We start from the raw sequence: 26,959 nt of genomic DNA, 5'->3' as shown, positions 1-26,959 counted from the left end.
ATCCAGGGCTAGGAGCACTAACTGAGAAAGGAGCTCAGCTTCTGGGCATCTGTCTAGAGGATGGCAGGCCAAGACATGGGGCGTGCGCAGGGAGGGGGTCAGCAGAAGGGTTTGTGTTTCCGCATGCCAGAGCTCAACGTTAAATGATAAATGAAAAACTGCCACGGGCAGGGAGGGGGAAACACCCATAGAAGAAGAAAAAGCGTTTATTCTGCCTTTTGGCTTGGATTTTTATTCTTCACTGGGATTCACAAATATGTAGCCAGCTCAGACCGCAAAGGCGGACATCAGAGCCAACCTACACATTCAAGAGGCAATTCTAGAAAGTGCTTTGTTGGAAAAGCAAGATAAGTGGGAAGAGAATCCACAGGGCTTTTGGACAGGGAATTTCTCCTCCACAATGTCATAGCTACACAAGAGGCGCAGCTTCTCCTGTGAATCTGAGATGGTCAAGTGGTTGGGGCATCAAGGAATTGAGATGTGAACTCTATACCATTGTCTGTGAACTCCCTGATGGTGTATCACCCGGAACTCCTCAGGCCTTCTCTAAGCAACCAAAGATTGTGATAAAAAGCAGCCACACGGCTGCTTCTGAGGCTCCCTGCCTGCATCTTTCAAGACTAGTGAGGCAGAAAGGAACACAAGGTTGAGGAAAATGGGATGCCTGCTAGGCACAGGGTCCAGCCAGCCAGATGACCTGCCATCCTGAGAGGGACCTGCATTGAAATTGTTAGATTATCCTGCAGCAGGGGTTTTGAGGAAGACATGCAGAAGTTGGTTTGTAGTAGATGGAGAAGAAAGGCCCTGACTCTCACCACAAGCAACTATGAAGACAGATGGCCAGAGGGTGAGACTGTAGGACAGTTTTTGTGTAAGCACTTAGCTCTGTTCCAAGATAGTAAAAGACACAAAGCCACCTACACACTGTGCCAGACTCCAAAATGGGGACCAGCAGAGCCTGCAGGGGTGGCTGGTAAAAATGGACAGCTACCACTGCCATCTGAACGACACATCTGCTGCATGTTTGCCTTCAAAAGTACATCTTCTGGATGCATGATATGTTAACATCAAAAAAGAATTTAGAAATAGAAGCAACCTTATCAGCTCAGTGCCTGAAGTCCTAAGTGCAGCATGGCCGCCTCCTGATTATCTACACAGATGGAGGAATCCGTGACCACAAAGAATGGAGAGCTACAGTTAGTATCCCGCCAGCCCCCCACTTTATCTAGAACATGCCACAGCAAGTTGAAAATTTGAATTATTTTATCCTTATTTCTGCCCTGAATGCCTGTTGTTGTTGGAGTCGCCAAAGAATTCCCCCAAACAATACACAATTGGAGAAAAACAACAAACGAGGTAGTCAAGTGATCCCTACTAAATGCCTTATCAAACACAAATGCCCATCCACAACACAGTAGAAAAAGGAAACTTCGAAGATGAGGCATGGGCTCAGTGAAGCCTTTGCCTTGCAAACACTGAGGACCTGCCTTTGGATCTCCAGAACCCACAGACGAGGCAGGTGCAATGGCTCCTGGAAGCTCATAGGCTACTTACTACCAGCCAGTGAGAGACCTTGTCTCAAATAAACAGTGGATGCTGCATGGGGACCAATTCCAGAGGCTGCCCTCTGACTTCCACGTGTGCATCTATGGGTGCACATACACACACGCAGGAACATACATATAAATGCAACAAAAACAACAGCAAAGAAACAGCTTTTAATATGTTTGACTCTTTTGAGAAAAAGGTACCAGGGCTGGGCTTAAAAGTAGTTGCCAATCTAATGATTTAAAAAACAAGATTTTTAATTATATGTATGTATGTATCTCCATGGTGGGTATGTGTGCATGAATGTGGGTGCCCTCAGAGGTCAAAGGCGTTGGATCCCTAGAGCCGGAGTAAGACAGGTGAGCTGCCCTACATGGGTGCTGAGAAATGAACTCTGCCATCTCTCGAGATATTTTTTTCCTTAACAAAACTAAGAAATGTGACGTAAAATAAAGGAGGGGTAAAAGGGAAGGGGAATGAAATACAGTAGAGATAACCAAGCCTTGAGAACAGTACACTTTAGACTCAAAGGAAATCTCTTGCAGGGAGTCACTCTCCTTTAGGGAAGTGGTCACTGGATGGTGGGTTGCCCAGGTCCCAGTGGATGGCTGCATACCCGTGTGCATGTAGACAGCACTATTTGGACTCAGGGTTATTAAGAACAAAAAAGGACATTAAGTTGGGAAAGAAATGGGATATGGGGTACTAGAGGAAACTAGAGGGTGGTGGTAGATGAATATGATAAAATGCATTGTAAAAATATATGAAAATTTTAAGTTTTAAGAGAATCTCATCACTTCACACCCCCAACTCCTTTCAAATCCTCCCTCCCAAATTCATGACTTATTGCTACACAAATATACACATGTGTGTATGTGCACATGCACACATGTGTATACAACCTCTGGGTCCATTTAGCATTGCCCGTATGTACATGTGTCCAGGGTTGATCATTTAGGATTGGACAACCTATATGGGAACTTGTCCCTGGAGGAAGCGGTTTCTCCCTCTCTCAGAAGCCGCTGACCACCTGCAGCTCTTCCCCTAGCATGGCAGCATGTGTATTTTTGTCCGTCCGTGCTGGCATTCAACTGGTGTTGCCATCATGCCGGACTTGTTCATGCAAACGTGCCACTGAGATAGCATGGGTGCATTTTCCCTGTCATGTCTAGGGAATACTATGTAGCAGCAGACACCCTGCTCCTCTGGCTCTTAAAGCCTCTCCACCCTCTTTCACAATGTTCCCTGCGAGGTATAGGGATTGCACTGCAGATGTACCTGTTGGGGTTGGAGATCTCACTGACTTATTATTCTCTGCATTTGAAGAGCTGTGGATCTGTACAGTCATGTTACAAAAAGAATCTTCTTTGGTGAGGGTTGAGAGTTACACTTATTGGTATAAAGGTAAGTATTTAGGTTAGGAATTGTATTAGTTTAGGGAAATGGCAGCAGAATGTTCTCTTCTGGAATCTATGACCTCTCCAGCCATGGGGAGTTAGCCAGATTTCCAGTAATACATGTGAATTCTCTCCCATTGGACAGGTTTTAAGTTCAACTAGATAGCTGTTGGTTATCTAACAAAAGGGGTCATTATTGTACCATTGGGGATACCTTGTTGGTCCAGTCATTGTAGTTCATAGGCTTTACACTGGGTAGGACTACCGATTGCTCCTATCCCTTGGCTGCTTGCATAGCACCTTTTAATACTGAGAGCTGCTCTTCAGGAAGGCTGCTTCCAAACCAGTTCCAGCCAAATTCCTCCAAGTCCTGTGTCCAAAGTGTATGGTATCTTCAGCAATAGGCCCTTACCTTCAAGTTTCCAAAGGCAACCATGGGCAATGGCAGTAGCTCATACTGATATGAAAACTTGTATTCTTCTGACCAACAACCTGAAGGGGACATTTCCCAAGCCTGACACTGAGGTTTTTGCCAGATGGAGTATGGCTCTTGGTGATAGTACCATCACTTCATGTAGTGACCCGTATACACATACATGTATATTTTTAAGTACACTTATGAAATGTTTCTATATGGCTATTTCAAAACTCTTTAGTGTTGTTCTCTTTCCTCCTCTCTCCCTGTATTATCACCCCCCAGTTAAAGTCCACCCCCCATTTTCCCATCGCCCCCTCATAACACCTGACTATCCTCCTCTTCAGAGCCATTAAAAAAAGAACTCCCCTCCCATGATAAATCATGTTCTATGCATACAGACAACTGTGACTTGGGAAAATTGATTTGTAATATTCAGTGTGGAAATGAGGGAAATACAACAGCAGCAAACCCGGGTAGGCATGAGGAGAGTGTACTAGAGCTGGAGCTGAGCCATGGCTGCTGTTCCACGGCTGCTGTTCCTATGCCTGGACGCTAGATCACCTTTGTATGTCCCTGACAGCATAGCTGCGAAGGACCGAGGGACACCATGAGCTGAGTTCAGAAGCCCAGGCAGAAGCAGTCTGTGGGGGACATAGTCTTCGCTGTTTTCTCACCTCATCTTCGTAGAAGAGAGAGAAAGCACATGCGTGGTGAGGCGTGGGGTAGGGGTGTGCATACGCTGGAGAAACGGAAAATTTACGTGGTTTTTTTCTGTATTTTCACATTGTGCTCATCCTCTACACACTGATGTTTGTAAGAGGGGTTGGGTATCTCTTAGAGGTAGTGCGGTAGTAGTTTGTAAGAGAGGTTGGGTATCTCTTACAGGTAGTGTGGTAGCAATAAAGTAGTAGATGAAAATGAATTCCACAGTTCTGATTTTGACCTTTGGTTCTCTTGAATTCTTCTCCTGACCACAATTCCAAGATCCTGAATTCTCAATGTCTTAAGTCAAACTCTAGTTCAGTGCAAGTAACACTGACCTCTTAGTCATAGGAATGTGGACCTAAGCTGTGGCTGTCACTGTCACCTCCTCACATGGCATTGGCATCTGCACCCAGATGAGAACCACGGTAGTGTGACTCGAGGACTGCAGTTGTTGCTCTAGCTTCTCACTGTTGGGGTCCTCCTGACCCCAAGACTTTTTATGCACCCGACAAACAGATCTATTGTGATCTGCATCGTACATAACACACCTGTCTGCCTCCCACAGGGCAGATAGTAGGCATCGGGTGTACAGCTGGATGGGGGACGGAGAGTGGCATCCACTCGGCCTGTCACTGGACAAACCCTTGGGGAGGACTATGTGAAGTGGCACTGTCCCCTGCAACTTATTCTGGGTAGCAGAAGTGTGGCGCGCAGGTCACGGAGTTGTCCATAAGCCACTGAAGACTCTGACCTAGCCAAGAGTTATGAGGAAGGTAATGTGCCTACTGAAAGGCAAACTGGGAGGTTTACAGTGAGGCACCATCTGAACCCAAATCTCAATAATTAGCAAGACCCACAGCATAAAGATTCAGATGGAATGTGCTCCATGAAGAAATTATGATGCTGGAATTACACCTCTGCATACTTTTTTGAGATGTTAAATTTGTCAGTTTCTGTTAGGCCAGTGGTTCTCAACCTGTGGGTCATGACCCCCTTGAGGTTGCATATCAGATATCCTGCATATCAGATATTTATGATTCATAACAGCAGCAAAATTACAGTCATGAAGTAGCAATGGAATTGGCTGGGGGACAGGGTCACCATAACATGAGGAACTGTATTAAAGGGTCGCAGCGTTAGGTAGAGAATCACTATGATAGACCAATGTAAATCTCCACTAATTTTTAGAACTTACCCTGGAGGGGGTGCAGTGAGGAGGAAAGGTAAATGTGGAGCCAGGAGGGCTGGACCAGGAGGGCTGGAAGGGCTTGCCTCACACGCTGTTCTCTTCTTTTGCTGTGCAGCTTTGTCCCGGGACCACAGAAAGCTATCCTCAAAGACCACAGGCCAGAGGCAGCAAAGCTCTTTGAAGATAAAAAGCGCCTTTCAAGCACATGGAGAGGGGGCAGAGATGCTATTTCAAGGCTTTCCAGAAACCCATTCCATACCTTTAAACACGGGAAAGTGATAAAAGCTGCATCCGCACATGGCAAATGAAGCGATCCAACAATTTAGGGATTAGCCATGGTCTGACTCTGAACTTAGAACCAAATCCACTCCTGAACTCCGAGCTGCTTAGCCGGGTTGCACACCAGCATCTGGATGGCTGCTCTGAAGGGCAGAACAAGCCTGTGGCTGTAGATGATCAGGTACCTCGACCCCCTACACTCACGGTGTTAAGGTCTATCTTGTAGGTTTACTTGATGACTCCGGAAAGACAATTCCAGCACTCTGAGAATGATATTTAGCAACTATTACCATTAGGAGATGGAAGAATGAAAGATGTGTTTTGAAAAGTTGAATGGAGACCTAATTTTGAAGTTGATTTCTTTATAGTGTATGCACATGGCTACAGGCCAATGTAAACTCTTCATTTCAAGCCTCTGTTACTTTCCAAGCCGCCATTTTAATGTTCATCTGTTTAATCAAACATCTTTAACACTGTGGAGTTCTCAAACAGTTACCCTAGAAATTGATGCTGTTTGCATGTCATGGTTTTGGAACTCTGACCTTCCCGACTTCCACTTTAGTACGGCACTGTCTTGGTAGACTGGCTGGCCTGGGGCAGCCTTGTGCCTGAAGGTTGTCTCTGGCCTTCTAAAGTTGTCTGTGTGGTCTGGTAAGAAGCAGAGTGACTCTCTCCAGCTCTCACTCTTCCTAAACTCACTGAGAAACTCACCAATTCTCCAGGAACCCGAGTCACACTTCTGGGCCTAATGTTCTATAGAGAACTTCTGCCAAGCTGTCTCAGTGGATCTCTGCTTTTTTTTCCCTTGCTATGGTCATTTATTAATTTGTACTAATCCAATTTGTTCCTTAGACAAGAAGAGTGACAACATACAATGTCGGAACTTGGGCTCCGAGTTCCTTTACCCCACTGAGCAGCACCAAGCCAGGCTGGCAGAGCTCAGAATGAAGCTTAAATGGCATTGAGCTTGTGGGGAGAACGGGGGTGTAAGAAAATCCTTGAAATTTTGGTTTATCAAATGCCAGAGACTAGAGTAAGTCAGCAGGAAGTCTTAGAGTCCAGTCTCTCAAGCATTCCATCATGCTTTGTCTCCTCATCCCCATCCGTGTCTTTATTCTTAGGAGGAGGGTATTTTCAACAACTAAACATCAGAGCGGCACTGTGTTGAGGCCTACTAGTCAGACCTTACCTCGGGTCACAGCCACCTCTCCAGTTAGCAGTGATGCTCGCTGTCAGGCGAATGTCCGTCTTCAGAAAGGAGGATGTGATTGGATGTGTGGGAAGGAGCTACTACAGCAGAGGCCCGTAGAGTGGTCAGATTTTCTTTTCTGTACTTCTGTTCGGGAAATCTGGAGGACGAGCCATGTGCAGTATTTTTTCTTTGAAACCCTTTGTACCACCATTCCTGGGGCAACTGCATGGAGACAGCTCCCAGAGCCTTCTGAGGAGCAAGAAGCCCAGGAGTAACTGTCAGTTTGTACTCAGGTGCACATCAGCTTCACGTATCCTAAGGTGCTTAGAGGCTCAGGAAAACTGTATGTTTCATCACAGGAAATTGCTGAGCAATATTTAAGAGGTATCTTAAAAGCAGGGGCTTTTCTGATTAACTTTAGTTGAACACAGATACTTTACTTATTGTTGGAGATACTTTGAAAATGTATTTTCTTCTGTGTTGGTAAGTATAGTACATTTTTAAAAACTGCTTGGTGATTAAAATTATTTTATCATCTTGGGTTGTATATTTAATCCTTCACAGACTAAGGGTCTGAAGAAAGCAGCCAATAATTCATTTTTTGAAAAGTCAGTCCCTGGCATTAGGGTGGGTCAGCAGTTAAGATCTGCTCCTACGGAGAGCTGGAGTTTAGTTCCCAACACTCCAACCGGGTGGCTCACGGCTGCCTGCAACTCCAGGGGATCAAATGCCCTCTTCTGGACTCCCAGGGCACCACACATACACATTTGTGTTTGTGCAGACAAACACAAATTAAAAAATTTAAAACCCCAAATTCCTAGATTTATGACTTCTGTCTCCAAAAAGTAGAAATTGGAAAAAACTAAGCTGACTCTAAATTTAGTAAGGCTGTGTTTAAGTCAAGAAACACAATAAGCATGTGTACATCTTGGCTTAAAAATAATTTTAACTGACTGCAATGGATCTGCCTCCCATTATCTCTAAACTAAGCTGTCAGACTGTAATAGTACCAGTTCAGGAAAATAAACTTCTTTCAGAGAGGGTCATCTGTGGGATGGGTAAGTAAATGGAGAACGAGGCCAGGTCTGTTAAGCATTCCTTTATCCAGCAGCTCATGCCTGAGGTCCATTCTCCATTGGACACTTACACACCAAACAACTCCCCGAGCCCCTATGACTCTGAATGGTGGCGGCACACAAGATGTACAACTGGGCAACGGGCATACCAAGCTTCCAAAGTCTACAACTCCAGGCAGAGCCAACGCTGCCAGCTTTGACCCGAATGACTGGTATTTTCTCACACTTCTGCAGTCTAAGCCCTCCAGAAACTGGGTTGAATCCTGGACTGACATGGAAAGTGTCAGGAACCAACTGGGGTACATAACAAGAGGGTTATGAAAACTATGCAGTGTGTTTGTCTACTCAGCTGTGTTTAGCCTCAAGTAACTAATTTCAAATTAGCATATTTGAAACACCATAAACCCTTTCTAATCGAAGAGAGTAAAATGTGAAGAGAATTGGGTCTGCATAGAAATCTGTCAGCTTCCAAAGTTTTACCTGGAACATTCTCTTCTTTTTCAGATTTAGTAAGTAATTCTCATTAGAAAATGCAAGCTGAAGGGGATTTTTGGTAGAGCCTGTAACAGTGATGGCCAGGCAGGGCCTCACTGCTCTCAAGCTGATACACAGGAACTCAACTGTAGTGGACCGCAGCCTGAGTTGTCTGCAAGGTAACAAGTAGAGGAGCAAGAGTCCTGTCCCGCTTCCTAGCAACAACCCAGGCCACAGTTCATCCCTGCTTCTGTTTACTACTGTAGTACCACCCCAAACAAATCCCAACTCTCAGGAAGCTTGAATAGCTTTACTTGCAGTTTGAACAGCATTTATAATAACAAAAGTGTTTACATAATAGCTTACAATTATTTTCCATACAAAATAAACTGACATCATAGTCATCTTCACTTTTTACACTTCTCACCTGTTCCATATACAGTGAGGACTTCCAGATTGTACTCTGGCCAACTCTTCAGAAATGCACATGAATAAACTCACCATGTCATCCTTAACCACTGTGGCTGGGATTTGTTTAGCCATGAAACAGTAATACAGACATGTCAAAACCATGTTCTCTAGAAATCCTTTTTTTCTTTTCTTGAATTATGGTACATTTAGAATTTTTACATTTTATACACATCAGAAGGATTTATTTCCACACCTTCACAATCCCGTCTCTAGAAGCAGTCACGATGAAGCCCTGAGTTGTCTGGAAGGTGGCAATATCTGTGATGATGTCATGATGTCCCACAGGAAGAGACTCTGGGCCCCTTCGAGGGGTGTCATCACTTGGTCCTACCTTCTGCTTATTCTGAATTTCCTGTTTAGGGGGTAGAAGTCAAAACAAAGGCCTGAAGTTAAACCCATGCCATGTTCTACCTCTTGACAATATTCCTGTGGCTGGGAAGTTAACCCCTGTTTAAAGTCACCATGAAGCAGAGTCCAAAGTGACCTCCTAGGTTCCCAGTCATCATCAGAGTGCATGAGTAGCCACTATAAATGGGTCAGCATATTAACAAGAAAAGAATAGAGATAAACACTTGATAGTCTAGCATTTTTAAAAACTCCTATGGAACACCTACTCTGGCCAGCACATCTGATATTCTCTAGGTCAATAACACATGCTTTGGAGGTCAACAGCCAGGCTGGGGTCTCCATTTCCTGTTTGTTAGCTATGTGATCTAGGACAAAAGACTTCCCTGTTACTAAACCTCCTCACCTGTAAAAGGAAAGTAGTATTTCCTAGGCCTTTTTTATACTGTGATAAAAGTTCACTTCTGAAGCTGACAGTCATGTACAGGGTGCACACACCTATACTCCCATCACTCCGGGGGAGAAGCAAGGACAGTGAACTGAGCTGTGTGGCCAGATCCTGCCTCCCTGCCCACTCTTCCCACCCACACACAGAAACGAAACAGAGTCCCGTACCTGGACGACTTCAGTGCCTTCTATTATCTTCCTGTAGTAGGACACAGATGGAGAACTAGTACTTCCTGCTACAACATAGGACCTTTCTGGGGAAACCAAGTCCCAGAACCTAGGGGAGAAGGAATAAATAACAGATCTACAGTTAATATTACTGGCTTACACAAAAAGGATTGGTTAATGTATCAGGAAAAGATTTTTCTAGAATCAATAGCATAACATTAATAGCTGTCTGGCAAGGTACTGATGGGTTTAACAGTACACGGCCAATACCTAGAACAACCTCTTATAAACTGAAGCATCCTTTCATGTTTTAAACCCGAAGCATTCTCTGAGACACTGCACCTTATTTTCATGTCTGAGCCAGCTGTTAACAGGATAGGATTTCCATCTGCAGGACTGCAGTAGATGCCATGAACACTGTGAGGCGAAGGCTTGAAAGAAACAGACAAGCAGTCAAATAAAAGACATCAGCGTAGTCCAGAAATGACTATCATTTTTAGTAGAAGTGAGTTAACTGTCAACAGCTGTACAGGCACCTCAAGACATCTGACCTGTGAATGGTCTCATCCTTTTCTATTGAGGGAGCTTGAGGATCTAACTAACTGCCTGGAAGGGCTGTGGGTGTAGCTCAGGGTGGAGTGCTTACACAGCACACGCACAGCCCTGAGTTCAATCCCCAATGTCCCCTCATCCAAAAAAAGACCCTCAGGCTGAGCATGGCGGTGCGCACCAGTAGTTCCAGTGCTCTGGGAAGAAGAGGCTAGAGCGTCACCAGCTCAAGACCAGCCTGGGTACACACTCAGACCGTAACTTCAGGACTACTTTGCATAAGACCTAATTAAGCGGGGGTCAAACCTTTCCTACGTTTAGCTTACTTGTCAAGATACTCCTGGCAACAAGACCAATAGATAAATCTATCCCAAGCACCACTCATCCAAGGTACAGATGCCCAATACTATCTCTAATCTAGAAAACTGGTGGTTCACCCTTATGGCCTGACCAGGAGCTACAGCTCACTGCCACACCCAGCATCACAAGAGGACCAGAGCACAGGTCACTCACTAGTCTGGGAATAGATCAAAATTCAAAGTTCATTTTCTAGTGAATGCATATTGCTTTTACACCATCATGTAGAGACAAAAGCCCTGCAGGGGACCCTGCAGACATAAGAAGACTGCATTCATTAGTGGGCTGTGCTCGATTTGTATCTACAGGAGCTCCAATGTGGGATCACAGACATCCAATGGAGCAGACCCAGCAATGTCTAATTTGTGTTTTCAATAACACAAACTAAGAAACTCATGAGAGAGCATGCAAGCTAAAATACCTACACATGCTCAGGATGGAGGTGACAGTAAACGCTGGTGACAAACCTGTAATTCGGAAAGTGGTGGTGCACTGCTGGCCCAGAGAGTCAGTCTCCTGTCCCCAGTCTCCATGTCCCACATGGAGACCTCATTGTTGCCCTGAACAGCTGACAGACAAAGACAAGAACTGTTAGCTCTTCCTTCTCATCTTGGTAGCAAACGCAAGGCAGCCTGTTTCTATTCCATCCTGCAAGAAATACTAAAATCCTTAAAATGACAGCACAACTCACCACCAGCCCGGGTGAGTGGAAACAATTGTTTTTGATAGCCTAACAGCAAATATCTATACTGCACTCCACCCAGGGCTTGAAGAGACTATGGAGTGGAAAGGCAAATCACACAGATTTCCCCTCAAGAATCTACAGCATAAATAAAGGAAAAAGAAAAGACACATGGAAACAGCATATCTTGTGGGCTGAGGCAAAACACCCACACAGACCCAAAAAGGCCGGACAGATGGAGCAGCAGGTGCTTGTTTGAGGCAGAATGAACTGAGGAGGAAAAAGTTCACGGTGTTTTGATCTAACTGAAGGATATTTGTGACAGAGAGTAGAGGCGGCTAAAGAGTAGAAACCATGGGCCTGACAGAGAATCTGTCCCTTAGGTACTGTGCTGGGGGAGTGACAATATCCCAGGGTTCATTATCGACGTCTACAGAGCTGGCACTATTCACTGTGAGCATTGTCCTGGGCACTGGGGGAAATATGCAGGGAATCCCCTATTACAGGGAGTTTCCACTCTAGTGGGAATACTAAACAGAAAGACGCAAAAGGAGCAGAGGGACGGAACCAATCAGCGAGGCACGCAAACCCAGGGGGTGATGGGAGAAAGCACAGGAGTGAATATTACTCTCTCTCTCTCAAGTTTGGCCTGTATGAATCACACCAGGCTCTTGTACCACCCAGCTTCGACCTGTAGCAGTCTAAAAGTAAAATGGCCCCCAAACAGTTTAAGTCCTACTCCTGAGAACCTGTAAATGTTACCTTAAATGACAAAGTGATTACTACAAAGACGGAACTAAGGACCTTGAGAGGGGTGAATTATTCAGGATCATCCAGTCGGCCCTAAATACAACCCAAGCATGCCTGTAAGAGGGAGGCGGACTCATGATCAACAGAATGGGCCTCGGTGCTGTTTCCGCTCGGAAGAGGGGACATTAGCCAAACAGTGTAGGAAGAGAAGCAGGAAAAGCAAGCAATGGAGTCTCACCCAAGCTCCAGTGTGGTCCTGACACATGCTGACTCTGCCCACAGAACACAGCTCAGACTTCTAAGTGCAGAACCAGTGTTAAGTCTGTGTTAAGTCACCAAATGTGAACAGCACTGATAGACAGGAGGGGGAGGGGAAAAGATCGCCCACCCTCACTGTGTCCCTCACTGTATCTAGAATCACGGTTTGGGATGAGGAGATGGCTCAGAGGGTAAAAGCACTTGCTGTTACACCACCTGATGACCCAATTGGTCCCCAAACTCAAGTAAAGAGCCACATGCAGTGGTGCACATCTGTAATCCCAGCATTCATACAGCCAGATGGTAGATGAAGACAGGAGAAATTCTTAAGGCAGCTAGCCTAGAGTATGTAACTCAGCAACAGAAACAGGAATGACCCTACCTCAAATCCAAGGAAGAGAGAAGTGACTGGAAAATTATCCTCTGACCTCCACATGTGCTCAGGTGCATGGGAGCCTGCTCATGCACATGCGCGAGTGCGCGCACGCACACACACACACACACACACACACACACACACACACACACACACACACACACCCATTATTCCCCTCAAGGTGGCTTTTCTAGTCAACATCTTTGTAAACTCCAGTAACCAGACCCTCACAACAACAACTGCCACACTCTACCACTAAGCACACGTCTTCTGTGAGGTCTCTCTACCCACACCTGTATACAAGAACCTTTAGAAAGAAGCTTGCCTTGCTGGGATCCTGACCGGATGGAAAAGCCCACATAAAGCCATTTGGACCACGGTAGAGTTTGGTGTTTTTAGGTGTATTAGCCTGTTTATCCGTTGCTATGACCTGAGCAAAGTGACTCCGGGGTTTATTCTGGCTCATCTTCTCAGTTCACCATGGCAAGGAGGGGAGAGAGGCAGAACCCAGTAGCTCGTATCACAGTGGCCAGGGAATAGCTATGCTGGCTGGCGCTCTCCTCTCCCCACTTTTATCCCACTGGGTTCCAGAGTATGGACTGTATATGAGAAAGAGGAGGACAGATGAAAACCCTAAAATGATCAGGAACTACTGCCGATCAACTTAGGTGTGCTGCCAGACCGAAGTGTCATCTCCAGTTCTCATGAGGTGTTTTCAACTATACTTCACAGATCGGGAAAATTAATTTCAAACATCTGTCCAAGTGAGGCTGGAGAATGGCTCTGTAACTAAGAGCACTGGCTGCTTTTCCAGGGACCCAGGTTTGATTCCTAGACTCACAAGGCAGCTTACAACTGTCCCTAACTCTAGTCCCTGTAGCATGAATCTTAAAAAGTCTTATTAATAAAAACAAACCCAGGGCCTGGTATTGGGGTGAACGCTGGAAGATCAGAGAAGCAGAACAGGCCACAGCCACCTCACCTCGCCAGTTCCTCAGCTGATCCTGTTTCCTCAGACTGGAAGCCTCTGAGTCCTCAGATGGAATGAATCTCAGCTGAATTGCTGCTCAAAAGCCTAAAAGCTTAACTAGCTCTAGTTCCTGGTCCTCACACCTTAAATACCTTTCTGCTTCCTGCCATCACTTCCTGGGATTAAAGGTGTGAGTCACCATGCCTGGCTGTTTCCAGTGTGGCTTTGAACTCACAGAGATCTGATGGATCTCTGCCTCCCAAGTGATAGGATTAAAGGCGTGTATGCCACCATTTTCTGGCCTCTATGTCTATCTAGTGGCTGTTCTGTCCTCTGACCCCAGATAAGTTTATTAGGATGCACAATATATTGGGAGACACAATATATCACAAGTCCCTGGTGATATGACACCTTCTGGCCTCCAAGGGCACTGCACACACAGGGCACACAGACAGGCATGCAGGCAACACACCCACACACATTAAAGATAGCTCCAGAACCCATACCAGAGCACTGAGTGACCAGTGATGGAAAGGTAGGGCACATGTGAGAAACAGAGATGCAGATCAGAAAGAATGGCTACTGAAGAGGAGCCCACAGCTCTTCCTCCTGACATTTCCAGGAAGATGCTGGCAGTTTTAACCAAAGTAGGGGGCATGGGTTTGAAAGAAATGAAAGATGAGAGATGGTGGAAGAAAGGAATGGAGAATGGTGGTACCGGTTGATGGTGCTAGTTCTGAACTTAAAACGTAACGGTGGGCCGCTTCCATATGAACAGAGTCAAGCACTTGGCTCATATGTGAAAGAAAAACTCAAAGAGCAAGGGTCTCAGCAACAACACACAATGTAATTCCCAACCTCGATGTCAGCTGCATCTTACCTGCGATCACCCAGGACTGGGACAAGGGGTGCATGGAGAGGCGCCGGATGCGAGCTCTGGAGGGATGACAGTGACTGGAAATCGGCAACTGGAACCTCATGTCCCAACACGCCATGGTACCGCTGCTCGTGCCTCAAGTTTAAAAGGCACAAACCATTAAAATCTAAGCAAAGACACAATGCTGCATTTACAACAATGGCCAACAGTGCTGCCTTTGGATGAATACATTTTTAGATTTTTGATTAAGACAGGGTCTCTCTATGTCTCCCTAGCTGGCCTGGAACTTGTTATGTAGACCAGGCTGGCCTCAAAATCACAGAAATACACCTGCTTCTACCTCCCTAGTACTAGGATTAAAGACATGCACAACCATACCCAGCCTGGATAAGGTGTTTTAGAACTGCCCTAGTCACTGAGAAAAAGGCTTTGTTGCCAGGCCTGGTGTCACAGACCTATTATAATCTTAGCTATTCTGGAGGCTGAGGCCTGCCTCAGCTACAGAGCAAGTTCAAGACCAGCCCGGGGAACTTGGTGAAACTATGCTTCAAGATAAAAACTGAAAACAGGATTGTGGCCATAGCTCAACAGTGTAACACTTGCCTAGTGTCCATAAGACCCTGGAATCAAGAAAGGGAAGAAAAAAGGCTTTTCTTCCATGAGGCTTTCTCCCCAGTTTCAAACAGCAGCCATGGTTGCCAAAGAACAGCCATAAAGTGCTTATCCTAATGCTATTATAGTACTGTCTAATGAATGTAAATTCAAAAAGAAAAATTCACTAAATACTGGTGCTGTTATTAACTGCCAAAGGCACCCACAAAACCAGAAGCTGTGGAGAAGATGAAACTGAATTTGGTGAGCCAGAACATTCAGACTGCCTGAAGAACAGCTCCAGCTTCCATGATTCCTAGTAATCACTGCAAAGTCCAAAGTGGCAGCAGTTTTGTGCTGTCATTAGAGTCCAATCAGCTCCATGTGTCCTTTGCCCCAAAACACTCTGCAGACAGGACAGGTGTAGGTGGCCAACCACCGCAGAAAAATGGGCGAGTGCCCACACAAGCTCCTCATGGCATCCTAAACTCTAAGAAGAATGGCGGCCCCTGTGACCAAAGAGCAGTGTCTGTCCCAGCACTGAGCAGCTGAGCAGAGTACATTGCTGGGTTGGTCTCCAACTCCACAAGAGAGATGGACAGAAGGACAGTGAGTCCCTCCATATCTCTTCACCACACCCCATGACGATGATGAAAACAGCCACAGGTGGCGTCAGTGCCCTCCCCAAAGCTGCTCAGGCGCCGAAGACACCACTGTCCTTCGCCAACTTGCTGGCTGTACACCACCTCACCTTCCGCAGTGCTCGGGGTGTCATAACGACAGAGTGTAAACTAAGGGACCCAGGAACCTAAACGCAAGTGCAGAGAACCTTGCCTTTTCTGGGTATGAGAGAAAGGAGAAAATGTGGTACCTTCAAGGAGTATATTCAAGGCACCATGCAGGAGGGACCTGGGGATATATGTCTATTAGCAGAGTGTTTGCCTAGCATACAAAGTCCTGCTTCCATGCCCAGTACGACATGAGCCAGATACTGTAGCATGAATCTTTAAAGTTCTTATTAATAAGATCAAACCCGGGGCCAGTTATTGGGGTGAATGCTGGATGGTTAAAGAGACAGAACAAGCCACAGCTAACCTCACCTGGCCAACTTCTTAGCTGGTCTTGTTTCCTCAGACTGGAAGCCTCTGTGTCCTCATATCCCAATGGCTCTCAGCTGAACTGTGCTGCTAGAAGCCTGAAAGCTTAACCAGCCAAATGCTCCTAGTTTCTGGTCCTCACACCTTATAGACCTTTCTACTTTCTACCACCACTCCCTGGGATTAAAGGCTTGCTTTCTGGGATTAAAGGCGTGAAGAGTCACCATGCCTGTCTGTATCCTTGAACACATGGATTTCTGCCTCTGGAATGCTAGGATTAAAGGCATGTGCTACCACTGCCTATCCTTTATGTTTAATATTGTGGCTGCTCTGTCTCTGACCCCAGATAAGTTTATTAGAATGCACAATATTTGGGGGAATACAATACCACAAGACACTGTGTTACCCAGTACTTGGGAGAGAGAGGCAGAAAGATCGAAAGTTCAAGGTCATTCTTAGATATTGTAGATCAGCCTGGATAAATTAGGACCCTGTCTCAAATATAAAAGAAAACACACAACACCACAGGGAAAATGTGACTTTTGAAAACAGGAAAGGGGGAAGAAGATGGTGAGAAGCAGTTCTAAGGCCAAGCAGTATAAGGGACTTTAGTGACATACAGAACTGTCACTACAATTAATGACAATGCATTCTGTATTCTAATTTCTGAAGGTTTTAAATATTTTTACCACAAACTATGTGAGGTGACAGATTTCCTAATTACCTGATTTAATCATTCATCAATATAAACATGTATCAAAATACCACATTGTATCCCCTAGATACAGTATTATTGCAATTAAAACTAGAATTTGTTTTTAATCAGCAATCCCACTCATGGGTATACACCTTGGAAAAAAGGAATTAAAGTTCCTACAAAAACCTACTTCTAAATGTTTATAGCAAATTTAACTCAGAAAAGCCCCAAACTAGAAACAATTCAATCATCCAACTGGAGCATGGGTGGTCAATACACAAATTATCTATAAATAAAATGAAAAATAATTTAAAACTCCTCATACATGAAAACAATGGAAAGCCTTACTCAAACTTTGTTTAGTGAAAAAAATAGCATGCACACTGTAGGATTCCGTTTCTGTGCCATTCTGGAAAGGGCATGAAGCAGTGGGGACAGACACTGGCTGAGTGGGTCTACACCGGTTAAAGACAATGACAACGATGACAACCGGGGAGGGTGTGGGAGAAGGGGCCTCACTCAGAGCTGCTGGGGGCACAAACTGGTACAGCCACTCTGCAAGTCTGTGTGGGGGCTCCTCAAAAGGCTAGAGATACAGCTACCATGTGATTCAGCTATACTGATCTTGGGCAAACACCCAAAGGACTCCATGATATCCTATAGAGACACCTGCTAATCCATGTTCATTACTGCTCTATTCCCAACAGCTAGGAAATGGAAACAGCTCTGATGTCCATGAACTCAATGTGGTACCTTATACACAATGACATTGTACTCAGCTGTAAAGAAAACTGAAATTAGGAAATCTGAAGGTAAAGGGATGGAATAGAAACATCATACTTAAGTAACAGAGATCCAAAAAGACAAACAGCTCATGTTTTCACTCTTACAGATCCTAGCATCAGATCTTAGAACTGCATTACACTTGGAGCACCTTTAAATCCAGGAAACTAGAAAGGGGCCATGAGGTGGGGAGGGACATCTTGAGAGAGGGAAGACAGCAGAAGACAGGTGATGTGACAGGGAAAGAGGAATAGGTGGGTAAAGCAAAGGAAAGGTGGGGTGGGGACAACACACTGAGAATCTTCAGCAAGCCATGTGGAACCTGAACGTTACAGGCTCCCAAAACACACACTCATACAAGTGCTTAGTTGGAGCTGCCCTACACAGTTACAGTGCTCCCCACAGAAGCCACAGCCGGCAAGACTGTAAGCAGTCATGGAGGACCAGGGTAGCACAGTGTCATGAACGCACATAGCTGTGGAAGTCTACACAGAGAAGCCAGTCAACAGTCCGTCCTGGAAAGGGGGGGGGGGGGGGGCTCATAATGCCTACCCCTACCTGAGAAGACAGGGACAGCTGATGGCACTTTAACCATGTTGCCTCAGGGTACCCAAGCTCCAGTGGATGCCCTCTACCCAGGCACATGGGCAGGACAACGAGACTTGGCAGTTCTTTTTTTTTTTTTAAAGGAGCATGAATTTGGGAAGGGGTGTGGGAGTGCACAGGGAGAAGTGAGAAGTGAGTATGTTCAAAATACAATGTATACATGTATGAAACTATCAAAGAGTAAACAATATATATTGTTTTAATAATTTTAAAAACTGGTTAAAGGCTATTTTCAGAAGAATCATTTGTATTCTGTTTGTGGTAAGGGTCACACTAGAGTATGTAATTTTCAGAACTTAGAAACACTTCAAAAACAAACAAAAGATAGATGAAAGATAGTATGCATCTTCAGTCTTTAGGGCAAAGGGAGTGGAAGATGGGAACACAGAAATCCATTGTTCTGCTTTCCCACTAGCCCTGTGATAGATGCTTCTGCTCACTAAATCTTCAAAGCAGCCTTTGAAGGAATTAGTCCCATTAGAAAATGAAGATGCTCCGACTCAGAGTTAAGTAGCTTGCCTGAGGTCACAGGGATTTAAAAGTGTTGGCTCAAACTCAAATGCTGTTTTCCTTAAGTTGGAGCTTCTCCAACAGCCCAGAGAACTCCAACAACTCTTAATTGCTGTGAGTCTAAGACAAATGCTCACTGAGAACAAGAAATCGTTCTCTGTTTTATTATACTAATTTCATCCTTTCAGACAATGTTTTGCTTGTGGTTTTTTTTTTTTAAATATACTTTCATGTAACCCAAGTTGGCCTTGAACTCACTATGTAGCTGAGGTGCCACTGGCCAACCACTGTAACTACAAGGGTGCACTACCCAACCACCGTGACTGCAAGGGTGTACTACCACACCCTGCTCAACTACACCCTTTATCCTACTTTGCGTGTGATGCTAGAGAGTATGGCCAGGGCCTTAGGCATATTAGGCAAGTACTCTCACTGAGCTACACTTCCAGCCTCATATAAGCCTAATAAAAGATAAACTGTAAGATATTCTATGACACAGTAGTTATGAAAACAAAGGGGATGGAAAAATCACCAGTAAAGACAACAGGAAAGCTGGCTTTCCCAGGATGCTACCTGCAGGTGTTGGTGGCATCCCAACACAGCGGTCGGCTTACCTATGCAGAGCCAGCACTGGTGGATGTCCACAGCAAAGGAAGTGATGAGACCTGACTTTAAGTCATGCTTTAATGTCCATGCATTGCTTGAAGACCTGAGGTCCCAGCCAACCAGAGACCCATTCACCGTGGCATAGGCAAGAACAGACTGTGCCCCAGAGTTGAAGTGATGCATGTCCACCACACATCCATCTTCCTTCTGATCCAGAATCCTACAGAAACACAGAAGTAAATACACAAGCTTTTCCAGACACTGAAAATGGAGCACTGGTTTCCACTTGAGATAAACTACCAGCCTATCCATAGCCAAAAAAGAAAAACTGGCCAGTTGGAGTGGCACACCCTTTAATCCCAGCGCTTGAGAGGCAGAAGAAGAGGCAGAGAAAGTATGATTTCTGTGAGTCTGGGGTTGACCTATCTACATAATCAAGTTCCAGGACAGCGAGAGCTAAGACCCTGTCTAAAAAGATAAAAATAAAAATAAAATAAAAATTATGTGACCTCAATGAGACAATTATAACTGACTATTTTTAAAGATAATTTCAGACTCAGAAGAGTGTAAAAAGTTTCTGAACATTTTTACTCAGTTTCTCCTCACACTGCCATCTTCTATAAACAGAATATTTACTGAAACTAAGAAACCAACCTTGTTTTAACACTAATAAAATCAGCTCTTTGTGTAAAATACAAGGATTATTACAAATACATAGATGGCTATGCATCTTCCCCTGCATTACCTCACAGAACCAACCGTCTGGCACCCTCTAAAGTATCCATTTGTATCTAACTCCATCCGTCCTCTCAACTCATGGCAAAGACCAATTTTGTTCCTCCCAGAATGTCGTATAATTGGAAACATGGGACAGATAGCCTTTTGAAGCTGACATTTTTCATTAGAAAACTTATTTCACATTCATCAATGCTGATGCCATGAGCTAATAGTTCACTTCTTCACATTGCAAAATTCTATTCTACTGTATGGCAATGCCAAATTGGTTTTTGGGTTTTTTGTTTGTTTGTTTCAAGCTGAGGTGCTTCTAAAACTAAAAAGAATGTCACAGGGCTGAGGTGCAGCTCAGCAGTTGAGCACTTGCCTAGTATACATGAGGACTTGCGGTTGGTCCCAGCATCACAGACACGGAAGAGGAGGAGGAAAGAACGGGAAGGGAAAAGGACAGGATTAAAAAAGTCAGTTGGTAAGTTATTTTAGTCTTGAGTCATATATACTTCGGCTGCATATCCTTTATTCTTAAAACTGCAAAAATCATTCTTACTTTCTGACCATACTGTAGACTACACTATGCTGACCTCTTCTCAGATAAACATTTATAGATACTCTACTTCTGACTATACTTCCAAATAGAAGGGTGATTTTTAAAATATCAAAATATAGTTATTAAATGGTTTGTTCCATAGTATTCTTTTTTAATTGTTGTGTGAGTGTGCGCACACACGTGCACAGTGCCCTCAGAAGCCAGATGAGGGCATCAGATCTCCTGGAACTGGAGGTACAGGCAGTTATGAGTGGCTTGACATACGTGCTGGGAACTGAACGTGGATCCTCTGTAATTTACTGATGAGCCATCCCTCCAGGCCAGATTCTAAAGCTTAAGAAGTATGATCACAGTTAATAGGGCTGAATGCTACAAACGGATGAGTAACTTAGGGCCAGGCTACTTTGGAGCACACTAGAGTCAGGCACAGTAAAATCTAAACAATCCAGCAAGGTCTCCCGACCTAGGCAGCAAACATTTGCTTAAAGAGTAGTGTATACAGTGCAAAGTGTTGTCAGCTGAGAGAACCATGAGGAGTGTGTGTCCCCTTTTATTGTCCGTCTGTGTGTCCTAGGGCACAACCATCACACAGTACACTCTGCCAATAATTTAAATGAACTCAGTAAGTATAAAGAGTCATCCTCTGCAGAAACAATTTTAAGGAAAACGGGCAGCTACTTGCTATTAGAAGCCATCAATATATCCTGGGCTAAAGCCACTCAAATATATTTAGTGATTATCCTGAAAATACACACTTTTTTATAAATGCAAAAGCAAAGCAACACAGAGAAACCCTGTCTCGAAAAACCAAAAAAAAAAAAAAAAAAAAAAAGCAAAGCAAGACACACCAACAAAGATATCCTAAGTGCCCCAACAGATACTCCTTTTTACCTTAAGCTACACAAGGATCTCAAGGCAGCATTTTACTAAATTAAAGTCTTATTTTGCTTTTTCTGGGGGGTGCACGACCTCTTCCCAGCATGCCTTTCTCAACCACCCTGCTTTAACAGACTCACTTGCCTGAAGTTGCACCTTTCAGTGTCTGGGTGCATGTACGCATGCACTTGTTTGCGCATACGTGTGTGAGCACGTGAGTACATAGTGTGCATTTATGGGTCAGAAGACAATGTTGACTGCTAGTCCTCAGGCACCCGCCACATTTTGTTTGAGACAGGATCTCTCACTGGCCTGGAACTTTGGTACACAGGCAGGTTAGCTGGCTTGCAAGCTTCCAGGGATCCTCCTGTCCTCTCCATCTCACAGCACTAGGGTTACAGGCATGCACCACTTTGTATTTGGGTTCTAGAGATCGGAACTTAGTCCCCTCGTGCCTGCAAGGGACTTTATCAATGGAGTCATTTCTCCAGTCTTTGTCCATTGCAACTTGATGCGTGCCTTCCAGGTGGGACATTACCACACTGCGCTCACACTGTCTGGGAACTTGTCTTTACCTCCCAGCAGACTACAGATTCTCAGAGAACACAATGGGGAACTGGCACAATGACTTAGTGGGTAAAAGCACTTGCCACCCAAGCCTGACAACCTGAGTTTGATTTCCAGAACCCATAGTGGAAGGAAGAACTGACTCCTCAAAGTTGTCCTCTAACCCTACAAATTCCCTGTGGAACCCATGCACCCAACATACGCCATAATTTTTTTTAACAAAAGAGAGAGAAAGAATACAATGTATCTATTTATATCTGGAATCCTTAGTGCATAACAATGGTCAGTGAAAAAATGCCTGTCTTTAACTTATTTTACATAAAGTTTAATCTTTATTAATTTACAAAGATATGAGATTCGTAAACAAAACCAATCAACATTTTATTTTAGAACAATAAGCAAATTTTTGTCTGAAAAATATTATCAAATTTAGACATTTTAGTGCCAAGCAAAAGAACATGAGTTTTCTTAAATGATGAACACTTGCTGTGCTCTGATAGTTAGACAATCTGGCTAATACCTGTGTCATTTAGGAAGATTCCAGACTAAGATGATAGAGTCCAGGCTGCCCCTGTCTGTCTGTGCACTTCTAACAAAGTGCAGAAATAAGAAGACAAGGCTCTGCCCTCTAAAGCTAAGCACATGAGTGTTCTGGGTCAGAAGCAGTTTCCTGTCCTTCGGGGCTTACAAGGATTGTACAATAGAGGAGCACCAATTGGTCCACACCACTCTGCAGTGTGGGGAGGTGGAAGTTACCACACAGTACACTTACATGCAAGGTTAAAAAGACATCGGACAGTACCTGCTTTGTAGAGGGTGGATTTTAGGAGACTTGGGTAACTTAGAAGCCTCAATTCCAAGAAGTTGGACAGCACCATTATCAGACGCAATGGCCAAGTAGTGGGAACCTTGGCAAAATGTTAGCGTCTTGACTCGCCCTCCAATTCGGCTGTATGTAAGAATAGACCTGAATGAAAGAAATATAAGACCATTTCTGAAACAGCCACAGCCATTATTGCTAACATTAATTCACATGGTTATTAACAAAGTTATTACTCTGAGGTCCATTTTATCCTTATGTTCTCTAAGAGTCAATGCACAGACCTCCTTTTCTTCAAATGTCCATCTTCAAGCACTTCTGTCCTATTATAGAGACTGCCCTTGCCCCACAAGTTCCAAACCAATTCTCCACCTTGTGCAACACTTTAAATCCCATATCATTCAGCTCTTCTATAGCTCTGAACATGCAAACTGTCACAGTTGGGAAAGCTCTAACTTCAGAAACAAAATTCTGTTCCCAGCTACCTGCACGACCTCTGTCATGATCTGTACCTCGGTTTCCTCATCCACAGAGTGCCTTACCTCGCAGGACCAGAGGAGGAGTCCACTGACCATCCACACATGCAGACTTGCAGTACAGCATCCGGCCGCACACACGCTGCCCTCTCAAGCTGCCCCAGCCTTCCTTGCTTGCTGCCATGCTTTCTGAGGATCTGATCGACAGGACGCTGCCATCAGCACCACCTAACCTGTCGCTCCCCACAGAATTTGTGTTATTTACACTTACTTTTAAACAAAAGTAGATCATTTGTTATTTTTATCTATCATTCTTCTCTGGTTCACTTTTTCTTAGTAACAGCTTTACTGTACTATAGACTACACTGAAAGGAGTCTATTTACTGCTAGTGTAGGAAAATGAAATTGATCTTTGCATAAAGATCTTACGTTCTGTCTTTTCATTTAATGTTTTTTTTCCTTATACTAGATCATGCTGACTGCTATCAGAAATAGTTTTACTTCTTTTTTCCCATTGTATAATATTACATACAAGTGTGTGTGTGTGTGTACGCGTGCGTGTGAGCACATGTACGTATTCCTTACCTAAATACCCTGGCTAGACCCTCCAGTGTAATGCTCAGTGGAATTGCCAAAAGTACTCATTCTTCTTATTTCTCATCGAGAATGCCTGCGCTCTTCACGGTGAGTACAGTGTCCGCTGTGGTTTGTGGCAATGGCTTTGATTATTTCTCCATTACTAATTTACAGAGTTGGTTTTAACTACCAAAGGGTGGACTCGGTCAAATGCATTCCCAGGGTCTGTAGACATCACGGGGTGGTTTCTACCCTTTCTTCTCTTCACATTTTGTATGCTCATTTCCATATGCTGAACTAGCCTTGCTCTCCTGGGGCAAGCTGTTCTTGTTCATAGAATATAATCCTTTCAGACTCCAGCCAGTTTAGAGTGTGCTGATGAGGATTTTCACATCCAAGCTGACTATGGCACAAGTCTGTAAGTCCCAGGTCATGTATCCTGGCTACAGTGTTAAGGGAATACCTGCTCACGGGCTGAGTTCAGAGTGTCCCCTTATTTCTTGGGAGCCCTTCTGAAAGATGGATTATAATTCTTTAAATGTTGAATAGAGTGCACCACAAAGCCCTCAGCCTGGGCCTTTCTTTGTGAGAAGACTTTTACTAACTGACTCTCGTAATTTTATGCTGTTTATGTGTTCTATTTCTTCTTCAATCACTTCAAGCAGCTGCTTCTTTCTATGAATTTGCCCATTTCATCCTAATTTTTGGCATATAACTGTTTATAGTAGTCATTTTTACTTCTGACCATAATAGCCCTGATATTATTCTGATTTGGGTAATGAGTCTATTTTCATTGGTTACTCCCCTAAAAATTTTCCAATTTCGCTGATCTTTATCAAGAACCGACTTTCTGCTTTTACTTCTATTATGCTTTTCTGTTCTCTATTTCATCTTTTCCTTTTTAGTCTCCTTCCTCCCACTTCCTCTGGGCTAAATCTGCTCTCCTCTGGCTAATCTGTTTCAGCTAAATTGCTGACTTGAGATCTTTTTTTAAAAAGTACAGATTACTATTTACAGGTATACATCTCCTCAACACTCCTTAGCCACGCTCCCATCTTTTGGGATCTTGTGTGTCTTCATTTCCATCCATCTCAAAGCTCTCAGCCATACGTTGCTTCATCTCCATACACATGCGAACTCCTCACATCCTCTCTATTGCCACCACCCAACTTCATCCACTATATCTGGAGAATATACTTTATACGCTCCATGCTTTGACATTCATTGACGCTTCTTTTATGAACTAATACATGGTTTAGTCTGGAAATACCCCATGTACACCTCAGAAAACACGTTCTATTCCAGTGTTGTAGAGTTCTTTTGCTCTCTGTCAGATGTGACCACTGGGCAGCATTGTCCAAGGCCTCTATTGCTGCGCCGCTTTCCATCACCCGGGTCGAGCCACACTGAAAACGGGACATTAAAGTCTCCTGCTATTGTGGGTCAACCGTCACTTTCTGCTTCACATACTTGGTTAGGTGCCTGCGTTTGTAACTGGCATGCCTTCCTGATGGACTGAGCTTTTACACAGTCAAATGTGTGTGGCTCAGGAGTTGTTTCTCTGAGGGTTTATCTTTCTCACCACCCCGAGGCGTGTGGTTTATCTTTCTGATCCTTTCAACCCATTCATGCCTTTGAATTGAAGATGTCTTTTTCTGTAGAGCATAAAAGTGGTCCCAACTGTGTCCTTCTTTCCGCCTCTTTCCCTCCTGATTAGTCGCCGTGGTTACTAATAGGGATGATGTATGTCTGACATTGTTCTATCTATTCCTCGTCTTAACTGGGTTTTCTCCACTGATGCCTTTTTTTATTAAATATGTTTGAATAGCATTTTAAATTTCTTGGTTTTGAGTTTTACTAAAAGTTTCCAAGCTTTTAAGAAGTTACTGAGAAATACAATTGACATCTTTTAAAAATTAAATAAACAGCAACTTAATTTAAACACACAAAACTCTGTTTTAATAATATATTCCTCTCTCTTTCTGGTCAATTATTGTCATGAAGTGTAATTAATACACTATGTTATAAACCAAGGGTGAGTATTGCTGAGAATAAAAATAACTTGCTTGGAGGTGTAAATAAAATGTTGGTTTAAAAAAATCTATACAATGGAGAAAAGAAAGCATCTTCAACAAATGGTGCTGGTGTAACTGGATGTTGGCATGTAGAAGAATGTAAATAGATCCATATCTATCATCCTGCACAAAACTCAAGTCCAAGTGGATCAAAGACCTCAACACAAATCCAGATACACTGAGCCTGATAGAAGAGAAAGTGGGAAATAATCTCAAATGCACTGGCACAGGAGACAACTTCTGAATAGAACAATAGCATGGGCACTAAGATCCACAATTAATAAATGGGGCCTCATGAAACAAAGAAACTTCTGTAAGGCAGAAGTAACTGTCAATAGGACAAAATGGCAGCTTACAGAATAGTAAAAGATCTTCACCAACCCCACATCCTACAGAAGGCTGATCTCCAAAATATATAAAGAAATCAGAAATTAGACATCAAAAAACCAAACAACCCAATTAAAAAATGGAGTGCTGACTTAAACAGAGAATTCTCAACAGAAGAATCTCAAATGGCAGAGAAACAAAGAAATGTTCATCATCCTTAGCCATCAGGGAAATGCAAATCAAAATGACTCTGAGATTCCATCTTACACCTGTCAAAATAGTTAAGATCAAAAACACAAGTGACAGCTCATGCTGGAGAGGATGTGGAGCAAGGGGAACACTCCTTCATTGCTGGTGGGAGTGCAAACTTGTACAGCCACGTTGGAAATCTATATGGCAGTTTCTCAGGAAATTGGCAATCAATCTACCTCAAGACCCAGCGATATCACTCTTGGGCATATACTCAAAGGATACTCAATCATACCACAAGGATACTTGCTCAACTATGTTCATAGCAGCTTTATTTGCAATAGCCAAAACCT

At 44.0% G+C, this 26,959-nt stretch overlaps 2 protein-coding genes across 4 annotated transcripts in view; one reads left to right on the top strand and one right to left on the bottom strand.

Annotated features, from left to right (window-relative positions):
- Col6a6 (collagen type VI alpha 6 chain) overlaps positions 1-8,456 on the top strand; it is a 103,921-nt gene extending 95,465 nt beyond the window's left edge. The window contains exon 36 of the mRNA XM_052719030.1: positions 5,373-8,456. Within this exon, the coding sequence (XP_052574990.1) occupies positions 5,373-5,565 (193 nt within the window). The 3' untranslated portion in view covers positions 5,566-8,456. The remainder of the gene's footprint in view (positions 1-5,372) is intronic.
- Positions 8,457-8,573: 117 nt separating this feature from the next.
- Positions 8,574-26,959, bottom strand: part of Pik3r4 (phosphoinositide-3-kinase regulatory subunit 4) — a 58,493-nt gene continuing 40,107 nt past the window's right edge. For 2 of the 3 annotated variants that reach the window (XM_052719047.1, XM_052719044.1), the window contains exons 14-20: positions 22,946-23,110; positions 19,427-19,638; positions 14,532-14,663; positions 11,083-11,183; positions 9,980-10,140; positions 9,710-9,818; positions 8,574-9,101 (exon numbers count right to left, since the gene is read on the bottom strand). In XM_052719047.1, the coding sequence (XP_052575007.1) occupies positions 8,931-9,101; positions 9,710-9,818; positions 9,980-10,140; positions 11,083-11,183; positions 14,532-14,663; positions 19,427-19,638; positions 22,946-23,110 (1,051 nt within the window). In that variant the 3' untranslated portion in view covers positions 8,574-8,930. The remainder of the gene's footprint in view (positions 9,102-9,709; positions 9,819-9,979; positions 10,141-11,082; positions 11,184-14,531; positions 14,664-19,426; positions 19,639-22,945; positions 23,111-26,959) is intronic. The other variant, XM_052719056.1, reaches the window with a different exon arrangement.

This window comes from Peromyscus californicus, unplaced genomic scaffold (genome assembly GCF_007827085.1).
Source record: "Peromyscus californicus insignis strain IS unplaced genomic scaffold, ASM782708v3 Scaffold_11__1_contigs__length_118956290, whole genome shotgun sequence".
In the NCBI taxonomy this organism is placed as follows: domain Eukaryota; kingdom Metazoa; phylum Chordata; class Mammalia; order Rodentia; family Cricetidae; genus Peromyscus; species Peromyscus californicus.
This window is presented reverse-complemented; position numbering and strand designations above follow the sequence as displayed.